The sequence below is a fragment of the Oncorhynchus clarkii genome, chromosome 30 (genome assembly GCF_045791955.1).
Source record: "Oncorhynchus clarkii lewisi isolate Uvic-CL-2024 chromosome 30, UVic_Ocla_1.0, whole genome shotgun sequence".
In the NCBI taxonomy this organism is placed as follows: Eukaryota; Metazoa; Chordata; class Actinopteri; order Salmoniformes; family Salmonidae; genus Oncorhynchus; species Oncorhynchus clarkii.
Genome location: NC_092176.1, coordinates 23135231 through 23151932, shown reverse-complemented (window position 1 = coordinate 23151932; position 16702 = coordinate 23135231). Strand labels below are relative to the sequence as shown.

The 16702-nt window shown below is 42.6% G+C and overlaps 1 protein-coding gene across 3 annotated transcripts in view; it reads left to right on the top strand.

Annotated features, from left to right (window-relative positions):
* LOC139389316 (ceramide transfer protein-like) overlaps positions 1-16702 on the top strand; it is a 41928-nt gene that overhangs the window by 18283 nt on the left and 6943 nt on the right. For all 3 annotated transcript variants that reach the window (XM_071135965.1, XM_071135964.1, XM_071135967.1), the window contains 7 exons: positions 2192-2299; positions 5825-5960; positions 6234-6320; positions 6624-6781; positions 13374-13466; positions 13829-13915; positions 14149-14241. In XM_071135965.1, the coding sequence (XP_070992066.1) occupies positions 2192-2299; positions 5825-5960; positions 6234-6320; positions 6624-6781; positions 13374-13466; positions 13829-13915; positions 14149-14241 (762 nt within the window). The remainder of the gene's footprint in view (positions 1-2191; positions 2300-5824; positions 5961-6233; positions 6321-6623; positions 6782-13373; positions 13467-13828; positions 13916-14148; positions 14242-16702) is intronic.

The window sequence follows — 16702 nt, the reverse complement described above, 5'->3', positions numbered from 1 at the left end:
GGATGATACCACAGATAGAACAATGAGGAGTTATTTCACCAGATGTATAAATGTAAAGCATCCGCTTGGCGTTTCCTTCCTCTCACTACCAAATATGGTAGTGAGAGGAAGCCCAGTGGTCGGCGGGTTGTTGAATGGTGTGTGTTGCTCAGAGGCAGTACATTCATTGTCATCAGTTCTATAAAATAGTGCCAATTTTCACTGTCACTAAATATGATCATATTTATTTTACAGTTATAAGGCAGGTGAAATGTAATGACTGAGTTCCTAAACGGATCATTACTATATGTAGATATTTAAACTTAGCATACTTCATGCCCTATTCACCCACTTTTCTTGAATAGGAACTCCATCATATTTGTACTAGATTTGAGTTGTTTAGCAGACACTCTTATCCTGAGCAACTTCCATTCATCTAAAGATAGCTAGCTGAAACAACCACATCAGTTGTAAGTCATTTTCCTCTCAGAGGTTATCAGCAAAGTCAGTGCTAGTGGGAAAAGACGAGTGCACGTTTTCTGGGGGGGAGATAAGACTGAGATGTCTCATTTTAAGATACTCTTAGACGAGGTAGGGTACTAATAAGTACTTGAGCTTGTCGTCAAAAGTGAGTATGTCTTAGCAATAAGTAACTATTTTTACCAGAAAGGTGAGTTATGCACTGAGTATACCAAACATTAGGAACACCTGAGTTGCACCAGCCTTTTTGCCCTCAGAACAGCCTCAATTTGTCTGGCATTGACTCTACAAGGTGTGAAGCGTTCCACAGGGATGCTGGCCCATGTTGACACAGATGCTTCCCACAGTTGTGTTAAGTTGGCTGGATGTCCTTTAGTTGGTGGACCATTCTTGATACACACGGGAAACTGTTTAGCGTGGAAAACCCCAGCAGCGTTGCAGTTCTTGACACAAACCGGTCCACCTGGCACCTACTACCATACCCTGTTCAAAGGCACTTAAATATTTTGTCTTGGTCATTCACCCTCTGAATGGCACACATCTACACTGATTTGAAGTGGATTTAAGTGACCTCAAAAAAGAATCATAGCTTTCACCTGGTTAGTTTGTCATGGAAATGTTCTTAATGTTTTGTATACTCAGTGTATTTATGGCACTATGCAGCATTACTAGTTACCGTTTATGACAATCTGAATTCTTTGCCTATATGTATTTGCTGTAGGCCATTTCAAATAATAAAGCAAGGGGAGAATGTAGGCTAGACACAGCGGACAATTCCACCAAAGCAGCTCAATGTCCTGTCAGGAAATATACTTTCTCTCTGTCTACGTCTGTGTATAGCATTCACGTGGAGCTTGTTGTTTTTGTCTGCCAATCAGAGCTGACAGAGCGACACTACAGTCCACAAGAAGCAACATGTGTAGCAAGTGAAGTGAGAGCTAATGCGAGGTCAGATTACACTGGCTGAAGCACGAGAGGCACGTCTCTGGTCCCTTTCCCTTGCATCCTGTGGACACACACACACACACACACACACAAGCCTGTTACATACTGAAGCTGTCTCCACCAGACAGGAATATTAGAAAATATTTTCCTCTACATAGCCTCTGTCCAGGCTTTCAGCAACATTAACTTTTATTGTGATTATAGCCTAACGGTGGTTATAGCTGGGGTTTTATTGTAATTTTTTGCAAAAAAAAGTGGTTGGCCAATAGGGGTCGATACCATCCTATATCACAATGTTTTCTGAGTATATAATCATGATAGGACAAATGTTGACATCTCCATACCCAAGCATACAATGCACCGTACCAAGCCTCCTATAGGCCTCCAAACCTATTGGGTCACAAGCTGGTGTAGTCGGTGTCCTGTTCCCCCTTCAATAGATCCCATTGGACTAAAGGCAATCCTTGTGCTTTCCTGTAGTAGACCTGTTTCTCAGGGTTTGATTCTGTATTTCACTGGCTGGGGGAATAATGTATTTCTTACTCTGGTGACTGGTTGAACACGTGTTCCCCAACTTCAGTCGTCAAGTACACCCAACAGCACACACTTTGTGTTGTCGCCCAGGAACAAACACATCTAATTCAACTTGTCACGGGCTTGATGATTAGTTAAAAAGTAGAATCAGGTGTGCTTTTCCGGGGCCACACAAAAATATGTACTGTTGGGGGTGCGTGAAGACTGGAGTTGAGAACACTGGTCTAATGTATTCTTCCCCCCACCCCTCCAGGCGGAGTCGGGGTATGGTTCAGAGTCCAGTCTGAGGCGTCATGGCTCCATGCTGTCTCTCACCTCTGCTGCCAGCGGCTTCTCTGCCACCTCCACTTCCTCCTTCAAGGTAAACCACCACAACACTGAGAACACATTTCCAGGGAATTTCCATTAATTTCCCAACCTGCGCATGCCTAAATAGTTAGTCATTTCCAAATGAATCCACATTTATAATTATCCTTAAGGTCTACATGTTGGAGTTCAGGCTTTATTTGAAAAGTTTAAGTCGGAAATTGTATGAATTATGTTCATTTAAGAGTAGCAAGCCAAGTCTCTGAAGGCTTTTCTGTCAATCATATGTCATGGCTTTTTCAAAGAGCTCACAGTGCTTGTTTCTCCACTCACAGCTGTCCCCCAGTGTTGGTTATGAAGATGTGATGTAAATGAAGCAGTATAGACCAAATTGAAGTGTTGTGAGTTTTGTTTGCGTGTTCTACAGTCTTGTAAAGATCGCCTGTCCCAGCCAGAATGTTTTTTAGGAAAAGTTTTTCTAAAACATGCACATAACATCGGTCACAGCCTGTAAAGCTAACTTTTATCAAGGTTTTATATGGTCTATACATGCTTTATAACTCTTAATTGCCCGTATCTTTTTTCAGTGTTATGATATCCGTAATATCTATTTCAATCATTTAGCAGACGCTCTTATCCAGAGTGACATCACATCCACGCTTGTGGATGTGTTGGATATTGATGTATCATGTCTTAGCTTGTGCATTCACCACATTTTGTGTGATTGTTTTGAGATGTAATCTTCAGACTTTTAGAAGCAATTATTAATATCTTGAAAATGTTATGTTCCGTCTAGCTAATATTATCTTGGAAAATATGAACTGGAATGCATTTCTCATACATGGCAGTAATGTTGTAAAGGATAGAAAGATGAGAAGAGTGCTTATCAACAATCTGAACAGTCCTGGAGTGTCCTTTTCAAAAGAAAGCACCCCAAAATACACCAACTTATTTCAGTGTCCAGAAAAGTGGATTGACAGTATAGGCACATGTACAGTGCATTCGGAAAATATTCAGATCCCTTGACATTTTCCACGTTTTGTTACGTTACAGCCTTATTGTAAAATGGATTCAATTGATTTCCCCCCTAATCAGTCCCTCCAGGGTTTCGCGGGGGGGAAAAAGTGATTTCTGCAGCCAGAAATGCTTGATTTTGCTGCAGCTATTCTGAAATTCTGTGATACATTTTGCAATTCAGTCATGGTGATCTGCCGCTGCTGTGGGAACTGTTCTGACATTCTCTTATGCTTTGCTGATTCGAAGTGACTGTTGATTGTTGACTTTCTCTAGTTTCCAAAAACATTTGGAAATTGTTTCGCACGAACGTTAACTGTTATTTTCGTTGGCAAATGAGCGATAAAAAAAAACGTTTTATTTTTTTTATTTTTTATTTTCATTGGGCCATTTCCACGGTAAAAGTGCGGGAATTGGTCAAAATTGCGAACTCTCGCCTAATATGCGCTGATTGGTTGATTTTGCGATCGCGGAATCCTGGAGGGACTGCCCAATCTACACAAAATACCCCATAATGACAGAGCGAAAAACTGTTTTTTATCAAATTTAAAATAAAAAACAGGTACTCGTTTACGTACGTATTCAGACCGAGGTGCATCCTGTTTCCATTGATCATCCTTGAGCTGTTTCTACAACTTGGAGTCCACCTGTGGTAAATTCAATTGATTGGAAATGATTTGGAAAGGCACACACAGTTGACATGTCAGCACAAAAACCAAGCCATGAGGTCGAAGGATTTGTTCGTAGAGCTTCGAGACAGGATTGTGTCGAGGCACAGATCTTGGGAAGGGTACCAAAATATTGAAGGTCCCCAAATACAGTGGCCTCCATTATTCTTAAATTGAAGAAATTTGGAACCACCGAGACTCTTCCTAGAGCTGGCCGCCCAGACAAACTGAGCAAGTGGGGGAGAAGGGCCGTGGTCAGGGAGGAGACCAAGAACCCACCCCACCCTATGGTCTCTCTGACAGAGCTTCAGACTTCCTCTGTGGAGATGGGAGAACGTTCCAGACAGACAACCATCTCTGCAGCACTCCACCAATCAGGCCTTTATGGTAGAGTGGCCAGACAGAAGCCACTCCTCAGTAAAAGGCACATGACAGCCTTCTTGGAGTTTGTCTAAGTGTCCTTAGGTAGCTTTTGATAATGAGATTCTCTGTTCTGATGAAACTAAGATTGAACTATTTAGCCTGAATGCCAAGCGTTACATCTGGAGGGAACCTGGCACTATCCCTATGGTGACGCATGATAGGCCATGGTGGTGAAGTAAGTACAATATAGCAATTAAACACTGGAATGGTAGGTGTGCAGTAGATGAATGTGGAGAATGGTAGGAGAATCTTGCTGTGAGGATGTTTTTCAGGGACTGGGAGACTAGTCAGGATCGAGGGAAAGATGAACGGATCAAATTACAGAGATCCTTGATGAGAACCTGCTACAGAGCGCTCAGGAGCTCCGACTGGGGCAAAGGTTCACCTTACAACAGGACCACAACCCTAAGCACACAGCCAAAACATTGCAGGATTGGCTTCGGCACAAGTCTCTGAATGTCCTTGAGTGGCCCAGCCAGTGCCTGGACTTGAACCTGATCGAACATCTCTGGAGAGACCTAAAAATAGCTGTGCAGCGTTGCTCCCCATCCAACCTGACAGAGCTTGAGAGGATCTGCAGAGAATGGGAGAAACTCCCAAATACAGGCGTGCAAAGCTTGTAGTGTCATACCCAAGAAAACTCGAGGTTGGAATAGCAGCCGAAGGTGCTTCAACAAGTCCTGAGAAAATGGTCTGAATACTTATGTAAATTTGATATTATGGGGTATTTTGTGTAGATTGAGGGGTGGGGGGGGGACTATTTAATCAATTTTAAAAACAAGGCTGTAACATAACAAAATGTGTCAAAAGTCAAGGGGTCTGAATACTTTTCAGACAGCACTGTATATGCAATAAATAGAATGTTAGAGTACTAATTGGTCTTGCATACTATTCAGGCTACCTGTAATTATGCAATATGCTTTCCACTGACCTTTTTAAAAACATTCCAAATGACTACAAATTTGTTGAGATAGATTTTGATCTTTAAGCTTGGAATGTTTATTTCAGATTCTGTAACATACATAGCCGTCGTTTGTCATTCCCATGATTACTTTAGAGAGGACAGTCTTTTCAGTATTGTCGTTTTTGTGTACAGCCTTTCCTTCGAAATGGCTTTACATATTTTGACCTAAGAGTTACACACTCACAACTTTTGCTAATATGTTCAGTTTCCCCAAAAAGCTTGTCCATTTCATGTAACCGCCATAACACTTTTTATTGGCTTAATTTCACCAGCAGAAGTCTGCTTTCTTGGTATACACCGCCCATTTAAATAGTTATTTTGCATACGCAGGAATCGCTCCTGGACAATACAGCCCCTGGAAAGGTGTAGCTAGGCATTTTGTTTAATTCATTCATTACCAAGGGACAAACCTTAACTTGGTGCAGACGTCCCGTTGATTCCCAATGCATGATTGTTTAATTATGTTAAGATCTAACAGTGAACCCGTGTGTTTGTGTTGTTGGACCTGAAGGGCCACAGCCTGCCGGAGAAGCTGGCGGAGATGGAGACGTTCAGAGACATCCTCTGCAGACAGGTGGACACACTACAGAAGTACTTTGATAGCTGCGCAGATGGCGTTTCCAAGGACGAGTTCCAGAGAGACAGAGGTAGACCTAATGTAGCTGGTTAACATGGAGGGAGAGGGACTGTGGACCCCAGGAAGAGTAGCTTCTGCAAAAGCTAATGGGGATCAAAATAAACAAATAAGCTAACATGGAGGGAGAGGAACAGTCAGAGGTACTGAAGAATAACTGGAAGGGGCTTTCTGTGGGTTTTACAGTTCCATATTGAACTGGCCATGTAAATTGTAATAACCACACTTGCCACAGAACATGGAATGGCAACCCTGGTAGATCAATGGAGTCTTGTCTCCTTTCCAGTGGTGGAGGAGGATGAAGACGACTTTCCCTCGAGCACACGGCCCGATGGCGACTGCCTTTACAACAACAACGGCAGCAAAGAGAAGCGTGAGGATCAGTGTGTAAATTCACACTTATACTATTACTAAAGTTGCTACTACTTGTAGCAATATGAGTGTTTGTGTCCTTGAGCAAGGAACTTGACCCCTAAAATAGCTCTAGGGGCGCTGCACTGTAGATAACACTGCCTTCCTCCCAAATGTGTGTTTGTGTTGAATGTGTGTTGTGGAAGCAGATCAGAAAACAAATCTTAGTTTCATCACCCCTGAAGCACAGTTATGTGTAGAATGGTGGCATGTGACATTGGAACCATGTCATCAAACTGTGTGTCATGTCATCTCTCTCTCCCAGTGTTTCCCGCTGCTAATCCTAAGGGCATGAATGGGATCGACTTTAAGGGTGAGGCCATCACGTTTAAGGCCACTACAGCTGGGATCCTGTCCACCCTCTCCCACTGCATCGAACTCATGGTGAAGAGAGAGGACAGCTGGCAGAAGAGACTTGACAAGGTATGGCACTGCCCACTGCTGTAACAGCTAATCACAAGTCTTCTTTAGCTACCAACAGGGTCATTCGACCCCTCACCTCTCTCATGGGACACTTCCCCAGTCAGGTTGTTGTTGCAGAAGAGAACGAGTTATCATTTTTAATCGAACATGGCTGGTAAACACACCAGTCCACTTCTATTTTATGGTTTAAGCCAGTGAGAGGAGACGGTACACAACTCCTGGTTCAGCAGAGGCGTTGTCTAACCTGTGGTGGCAGATCCAGTCTAATGTGTGTGTGGAGGTGATTGGATCATCTGGTCACCTCAATGCCCCATTCTGCCTTAATTGGCTTTTAGTTTCATTATGCCGGACTGTTATGTGTTTGGAAAGAATCTCCCTCAGGTAGTATGTCCAACAGTTGTGCAATAGGCATGTAAAACATTTAGAAACATTCAACTCTTCAGGGAAGATAACAGTGAGTTTGCATTCTATTACAACTATTAAAACATGGCTAGATTGACATTCTGTCTGAAAGAACTTTGTAATGACAACACTTGTTAAACACCTTTCAAGACAATCCTGCTTTTGAAGGTAGAGGGCTCTTTTCGTTTTCATCATGTGAAATAAACCACACTTCATCTGCATTTCCGTAAAGTCACATTTGAATGGTTTAATTGTTTGAATGGTTTAGTGGTGATTTGAGTGGATTAAGAATTGAGAATGTACTTTGTAGATACTGCAGTCTGTAGGAATTTGCCTCCCTACCTTGCGTCAGACACATGACTAAGCTTCACATCCTTACTCTGCTCAGCTGTTGAAAACCAGTTCTTCCAAAAAAAAAATTCAAGGCAAGTTGCCCAACCCAAGAAAGGGAGGTAGGAGTAGCCTGCAGTTGGTTTCGACTACCAGCGTGGCTGGGTGTGTGTATCTTGAATGTAGCATATGTTGATCAGGGAGCGAGCGTCACAGGACAGGACACACACTCCAACACACAAACTGGAGTAAGTAGTAGGATGACTGCTCGGACATCGTGGTACCTTCTGTCTTCCTGGAAGCCCTCGCTACACAAGAGGGCCGACATACTGAAATACGAAAGCCAGAGATGGATCCCACTACAGACTTGCAGCCGCTTCTTTACAGTACGTATTATAGTGTCGGTATTGGTTGAAGCGAATCATCTTGATTGGAGATACATCACACTCCCAGCCTCTCGTTATGAACCGTCCGGCCGTTACCAAGAACCACATACCAGAATTTTTAACAGGCTTGTTAGCAATTGAGCTTTAAGAGTATTTTCTGCGCCTACATAGCTTAACTTGTATCAGTCGGATTAAAACGAGACTGTAGTGTCCATAAAGTGAACATTGGACTTAAAAAAATGCGATTGGCTATGTTTGTAGGCGCACCAGTTTTAATTTGTTTATCGCTCTCACATGCTCATTTTCTGTCCCTTAAGAACCAATGATGTGCTATCTTTTTGTAGCATTTCTGACAATGCTAAAATTGGGACCAACAACTCGGTTGCTGCAGAGCTAGCTAACACCAGGCACATGAGAAGCAAGACCAACCTTGATTTCCCTAAAATACTTTTCATAGCAGGTTAGGAGAGCATTTTCGCTAACCCTAACCCTTTCTTTAACTAATTCTCCTACAGATACTGATAGGATCGAAAGAAAAGCAGCACTGCTCTTGGCTCAGCTCTCTCCATTCAAATCATACCTTAACATTAGATACTGACAATGGTTCAGCTCCTAGAAAGAAATGATCAAATATTGAGGAAGCTTATTCTAATGCTTAGGGTATGCACTAAATTGAATATTTGTCACATTGCACACATTGTTAGGCCTACACTATGAAAATAGAACTCAATTGATTTCAATGTGATTGAAATACAGTATATAGGCCTATGTAGCCTACTGTATTTCTTTCAATGCAGTCATCTGTTTTCATTTGAAGCAGCATTATATCCTTTGCTTGTTTATAACAATTGCAAAGACATTGGCAACTTTGTACTGTAGTCAACTTTGTTCTGAAGTTATCGGCAGTCACAGAGCGACAGATAAAATAAATGTTTGTTTAGCTGAGATCTTCTGTGTATAACTCCTTCAAGACGGTTGAAAAAGCATTCCTCTTGAAGCTATTTGAGAGAATGCCAAGAGTGAGCAAAGCTGTCATCAAGGCAAAGGGTGGCTACTTTGAATAATCTCAGATATAAAATATATTTTCATTTAACACTTTTTTTGGGTTACTACATGATTCCATATGTGTTATTTCCTAGTTTTTATGTCTTCACTATTATTCTACAATGCAGAAAATAGTCTAAATAAACCCTGGAATGAGTAGGTGTGTCAACTTTTGACTGGCACTGCATATACCCTTCAAATTAGTGGATTCAGCTATTTCAGCCACACCCGTTGCTGACAGGTGTATAAAATTGAGCACACAGCCATGCTACTCGGCGCTCTCGCTCTGTGAGCTTGTGTGGCCTACCACTTTGTGGTTGAGCCGGTGTTGCTCCTAAATGTTTCTACTTTACAAGAACAGCACTTACAGTTGACCTGGGCAGCTCTAACAGGGCAGACATTTGTCAAACTGACTTGTTGGAAAGGTCGCATCCTGTGATGGTGCCATGTTGAAAGTCATTGAGCTCTTCTGAACGGGCCATTCATTCTGCCTATGTTTCTCTATGGAGATTGCATGGCGGTGTACTCAATTTTATACACCTGTCAGCAACGGGTGTTGCTGAAATTCCCGGATCCACTCATTTGAAGGGGTGTCAACATACTTTTGGCCATGTAGTGTTGCTACTGTAGTAGGTCAAAGCTGTGTCCTGGAAAACCTTAGTAGAGCATGTGTGGAGTAGGCATTGTGGTGATCATGTGAATTTCCTTCTGCTTCAGACCAATGGCTACTTCTCACTTAGCTTTTTTCTTTAATAGGCCTAGGTCTCAGCGATGGCTGCTTCCAACACACCACAGCAGATTGGAATACGCTCTTAATGGAAACCAAAACTGACTGTTGTATCCCAGTTTTCACCTTCCCTCCTTTTTTCTAGTCAATATTTGGACTTGTATTTGGATCAATTTCCACTATGTTGTAGTTTTTTGATAATAGGGTTTAGTCACTAGTTTGACAGATCTGTTAGTTGGAATTTGAGTTGGTTTTGAGTTGGCGATTATCCTAATCCAAAGCTGTACTGTCTTTCTATCCTTAGTCATTACAATTGTAATGGACCTGTGGTAGAGATGTAGGCAGCAGCACTGTTCAGTAGTGTCCTGTTCCATCTTGTAAAAGTTTGTTTTTAATCCTGTGACATTTTAATCTGCTTCATGTTGTTATTGGAATTCTGTGTCTTTTTGAAGTAGGTGTGCCTACTGTTCCGTTTAGTGTTTGTTGTGGATTTCATTGTGCGAAGCGGCACTTCATTCTCTTTGTACTTTGTCAGCCCTCAAGCCAGTCAGCCAGGTTTAGTGCACCTAAGTGGGGCATCATGAGCAAGGAAGCACCTCCCTCCTGCTACTGGAAGACAAGTCTTAGAGGATGCCAGACAAAGGCCAGCCTCATTTGTCTTGAGTCAGTTTAATTACCTCTGGTGGAGCATGAGACTGGAATTTAAACTATTTTGAGCAGTGTCTCCTAGCATAGAATAATGCATAGAATACTGCATAGAATACTGCATAGAATCGGCTTGCCTTTTTCCTCCAAACATAACGATGGTCATTATGGCCAAACAGTTATATTTTTGTTTCATCAGATCAGAGGACATTTGTTCAAAAAGTACGATCTTTATCCCCATGTGCCAAACCGTGGTCTGTCTTTTTTATGGAGGTTTTGGAGCAGTGTGTTCTACCTTGCAGAGCGGCCTTTCAGGTGATGTCGATATAAGACTTGTTTTACTGTGGATATAGATACTTTTGTACCTGTTTCCTTCAGCATCTTCACAAGGTCCTTTGCTGCTGTTCTGGGATTGATTTGCACCTTTCACACCAAGGTATGCTCATCTCTAGGAGACAGAGCGCGTCTTCTTCCTGAGCAGTATGATGGCTGCGTGGTCCCATGGTGTTTATATTTGCTTTATACTTGCATACGTATTGTTTGTACAGATGAACGTGGTACCTTCAGGCATTTGGAAATTGCTCCCAATGATGAACCAGACTTGTGGAGGACTACAATTGTTTTTCTGATGTCCTGGCTGATTTCTTTTGATTGTCCCATGATGTCAAGCAAAGAGGCACTGAGTTTGAAAGTAGGCCTTGAAATACATTCACAGATACACCTCCAACTGACTCAAATGCTGTCAATTAGCCAATCAGAAGCTTCTAAAGCCATTACATAATTTTCTGGAATTTTCCAAGCTGTTTAATGGCACAGTCACCTCAGTGTATGTAAACTTCTGACCCACTGGAATTGTGATACAGTGAAATAATCTATCTGTTAACAATTGTTGGAAAAATGACTTGTCATGCAAAGTAGATTTCCTAACCGACTTGCCAGAACTATAGTTTGTTAACAATACATTTGTGGAGTGGTTGAAAAACGAGTTTTAATGACTCCAACCTAAGTGTATGTAAACTTCTGATTTCAACTGTATGTATGTACAGTGGGGCAAAAAAGTATTTAGTCAGCCACCAATTGTGCAAGTTCTCCCACTTAAAAAGATGAGAGGCCTGTGATTTATCATCATAGGTACACTTCAACTATGACAGACAAAATGAGAAAAAAAATCCAGAAAATCACATTGTAGGATTTTTGGAATTTATTTGCAAATTATGGTGGGAAATAAGTATTTGGTCAATAACAAAAGTTTATCTCAGTACAGAGGTCAAATGTTTTCTGTAAGTCTTCACAAGGTTTTCACACACTGTTGCTGGTATTTTGGCCCATTCCTCCATGCAGATCTCCTCTAGAGCCATGATGTTTTGGGGCTGTTGCTGGGCAACACAGACTTTCAACTCCCTCCAAGATTTTCTATGGGGTTGAGATCTGGAGACTGGCTAGGCCACTCCAGGACCTTGAAATGCTTCTTACGAAGCCACTCCTTCATTGCCCGGGCGGTGTGTTTGGGGTCATTGTCATGCTGAAAGACCCCCAGGTCTGAAAGGCCACGTTTCATCTTCAATGCCCTTGCTGATGGAAGGAGGTTTTCACTCAAAATCTCATGATACATGGCCCCATTCATTCTTTCCTTTACACGGATCAGTTGTACTGGTCCCTTTGCAGAAAAACAGCCCCAGAGCATGATGTTTCCACCCCCATGCTTCACAGTAGGTATGGTGTTCTTTGGATGCAACTCAGCATTATTTGTCCTCCAAACACGACGAGTTGAGTTTTTACCATTTTGGTTTCATCTGACCATATGACATTCTCCCAATCTTCTTCTGGATCATCCAAATGCTCTCTAGCAAACTTCAGACGGGCCTGGACATGTACTGGCTTAAGCAGGGGGACACGTCTGGCACTGCAGGATTTGAGTCCCTGGCGGCGTAGTGTGTTACTGATGGTAGGCTTTGTTACTTTGGTCCCAGCTCTCTGCAGGTCATTCACTAGGTCCCCCCGTGTGGTTCTGGGATTTTTGCTCACCGTTCTTGTGATCATTTTGACCCCACGGGGTGAGATCTTGCGTGGAGCCCCAGATCGAGGGAAATTTTCAGTGCTCTTGTATGTCTTCCATTTCCTAATATTTTCTCCCACAGTTGATTTATTCAAACTAAGCTGCTTACCTATTGCAGATTCAGTCTTCCTAGCCTGGTGCAGGTCTACAATTTTGTTTCTGTTGTCCTTTGACAGCTCTTTGGTCTTGGCCATAGTGGAGTTTGGAGTGTGACTGTTTGAGGTTGCCCTTCGCTGCAACTCCCGTACGGACTCGGGAGAGGCAAAGGTCGAGAGCCATGCGTCCTCCGAAACACGACCCTGCCAAGCCGCATTGCTTCATGACACACTGCTCGCTTAACCCGGAAGCCAGCTGCACCAATGTGTTGGAGGAAACACCGTACACCTGGCGACCGTGTCAGCATGCACTCTACCCTGCGACACAGCCCGGGATCGAACCAGGATCTGTAGTAACGTTTCAAGGACTGCGATGGAGTGCCTTAGAACAAATGTATAAATCTAACAGAAGACTCGTCAGGGTCTGCAGCCTCGCTCACCATCATGACTACATTACGTTTAAACTGATGGAGGAACAGATGTCCAGGAAGAGCGAACAGAGAGAAACAGGCGAGTGAGGACTGATACGGGATGCGGCAGGCTGATTACTGCTGCCACATGATATGCTCATGAAAGTCAAGTGGACATTATTGGACCAGCGGATATGAGACTGTTTAAGCTGTTGCTTAAAGTCAACTGAATATCTTAATTTTTTTTGAAGACTTAACGTTTTATAACAGGATCCAGAAGGTTATTTTAGATCGGTTTGGCTGAAAAATGTGGTAGCATAATATGAAACGGCACCATGATTTTCGAAAAAGTATCATGACGTTTTTGTACCGTGTTTCCAGTATACTGTTGCAACACTTTGAGAGTTAGATTTGAGATGGCGATTTATTTTACCACAAGCGTATAGACTCTTCATGAACAATATTCCTTCCAGTTGACCCATTGACTGTGTGTTCAGGAGCTGGAGAAGAGGAGGAGAGTGGAGGATGCCTACAAGTCGGCCTTGAGTGAACTGAAGAAGAAATCTCACTATGGAGGCCCCGACTACGAGGTAAGAGTTCCAACCTTTCAAACTACCAAAACTGTCCTGACACTTCCACCTGTAGTGACGATGAATACTGCAACCAATCCACATGAGTTATCATAGGTATCTGACTTAGTAATGACTCTGGAAGTGAGACGAGACAAGAATGCTAAATATTTATTTCCACTTGCTTATAAGTATAGATACTATAAAATTGACATTATAGCTCATGGTTATGCCATTGTATTAGTCATAGTGGGTATATACCAGTCAGATTGCGGGACATTGATTCCTGTTGCATGACATTGATTTGGCTACTAGTTTGTACATCCTGGAAACAGTACATCTGTCGTAATGAGTTGTACCTTGTCATGGTGTTGTTTCTACAGGAGGGTCCTAATAGCCTCATAAAGGAGGATGAGTTCTTTGATGCGGTGGAAGCTGCCCTGGACAGACAAGACAAGATAGAGGAGCAGGTACGTTACTATTTTACTCTGCTCGCTAGTTCCCACCTGCCGGCATTCTGTATAGATGTGAAACGTCTGTGTGGCGGATTTTCCTTCCTTGCATAACAAAGAGAGCATGTCCTTTCCTTTCAGATTTAGAATCTAGATATTGGACCTACAGGTGTGATCGTTTTGGGATTACACAACTGAGTGTATTGTGAGAATAATTAGAGTTGTCTGTGGTGTTGTGTGTACGTTCTCAGTGTCAGTCAGACAAGGTGAGGAAACCCAGACTGACCCCAGTCCCTCCTGGAGACACATACTCCACCATCGGAACCCACCGCTTCGCCGAACAGGTACACACACAAACATAGGGTTGTGACGATTATTATAATTCGGGTAACAAATATTTGTCATTTATATAGGCTGGGTTTCTGAATAACACTTTGTAACATCGGCTGATGTTAAAAGGGCTTTATAAATCAATTTGATGGATGTACAGTGCATTCGGAAAGTATTCAGATCCCTTGACTTTTTCAAAATTGTTACAACCTTATTTTAAAATGGATTAAATTGTTTTTTCCCCTTATCAATCTACACACAATGCCTCATAATGACAAAGCAAAAACAGGTTTTTAGATATTTAAAAAAAGATTACATTTACATAAGTATTCAGACCCTTTACTCAGTACTTTGTTGAAGCACCTTTGTCAGCGATTACAGCCTCAAGTCTTCTTGGGTATGATGCTACAAGCTTGGCACACCTGTATTTGTGGAGTTTCTCCCATTCTTCTCTGCAGATCCTCTCAAGCTCTGTCAGGTGGGATAGGGAGCATCGCTGCACAGCTATTTTCAGGTCTCCAGAGATGTTCGCTATCGGGTTCAAGTCCGGGCTCTGGCTGGGCCACTCAGACATTCAGAGACTTGTCCTGAAGCCACTCCTGCGTTGTCTTGGCTGTATGCTTAGGGTCGTTGTCCTGTTGGAAGGTGAACCTTCGGCCCAGTCTGAGGTCCTGAGTGCTCTGGAGCAGTTTTTCATCAAGGATCTCTTTGTCCTTTGCTTCGTTTATTGTTTTATCTTTCCCTCGATCCTGACTATTCTCCCAGTCCCTGTCTCTGAAAAACATCCCCACAGCATTATGCTGCCATCACCATGGGAGGGTGCCAGGTTTCCTCCAGACGTGACACTTGGCATTCAGGCCAAAGAGTTCAATCTTGGCCTCATCAGACCGGAGACTCTTGTTTCTCATGGGCTGTCATGTGCCTTTTACTGAAGAGTGGCTTCCATCTGGCCACTCTACCACAAAGGCCTGATTTGGTAGAGTCCTTCAGAGGTGGTTGTCCTGGGAGGTTCTCCCATCTCCACAGAGGAACTCTGGAGCTCTGTCAGAGTGACCATCGGGTTCTAGGTCACCTCCCTGACCAGTGCCCTTCTTCCCCGATTGCTCAGTTTGGCTGGGTGGCCAGCTCTAGGAAGAGTCTTGGTGGTTCCAAACTTCTTCTATTTAAGATTGATGGAGGTCAGTCTGTTCTTGTGGATCTGTGCCTCAACACAATCCTGTCTTTGAGCTCTACGGACAATTCCTTTGACCTCATGGCTTGGTTTTTGCTCTGACATGCACGGTCAAATGTGGGACCTTTATATAGACAGGTGTGAGCCTTTCCAAATCATGTCCAATCAATTGAATTGACCACAGATGGACTCCAATCAACATGTAGAAACACCTCATGGATGATCTATGGAAACAGGATGCACCTGAGCTCAATTTCGAGTCTCATAACAAATAGTCTGAATACTTATGCAAATAAGGTATTATTATCTTTTATTTTTTTGCTAACATTTTTAAACTGTTTTTGCTTTGTCATTAGGGGGTATTGTGTGTAGATTGAGAAATGTTTTATTTAATTAATGTTAGAATAAGGTTGTAACTAGGAAAGTCAAGGTGTCTGAATACTTTCCCAATGCACTGTAAATGGCCACGGTTATTTTCATAATTGTTATTATTGTAGATTGTTGATATTATATATATTTTTGCCTTTTTGACCTACTACATAATGCATACAACAGTTTTGGTAACCCCCCTTGTCTTAATAACAAATGATTTTGACCACTTAACTTTTGGAAATGAGTTTTCTCCTCCCGACAATCATTTTACGAGCAGAATGCCAATCAACTTTACTCACTTCATGTAAAAATAGACTGCTGTTGGGTGAACCTATATCTACTAAGATACAAAGTTGAATCGCCCCTTCTCCTGAAATGAATGTATACTGAACCAAAATATAAATGCAACATGAAGGTTTCATGGGCTCCCGAGTGGCGCAGTGGTCTCATCTCTCAGTGCAAGAGGTGTCACTACAGTCTCTGGTTCTAATCCAGGCTGTATCAAATCTGGCTGTGACCACAAATTAGCCCAGCTTCGACCATCATTGTAAATTAGTATTTGTTCTTAACTGCCTAGTTAGTGAGAATTTCTCCTTTACCAAGATAATCCAGCCACTGGACAGCTGTGGCATATCAAGAAGCTGATTATTACACAGGGGGGAATGGGGCCATTTTAAAATGTGCAGTTTTGTCACAGAACACAGAATTTCTCAAGTTTTGAGGAACCGTGCAATTGGCATGCTGACATCGTCTTCACCAGGGTCTTGACCTAACAGCAGTTCGGCGCCGTAACCGACTTCTGTGGACAAATGCTCAGCTTCGATGGCCACTGGCATGCTGGAGAAGTGTACTCTTCAGGGATGAATCCCAGTTTCAACTGTACCGTTCCACAGGCCAAAATCAACGGCCTGATCAACTCTATGCAAAGGAGA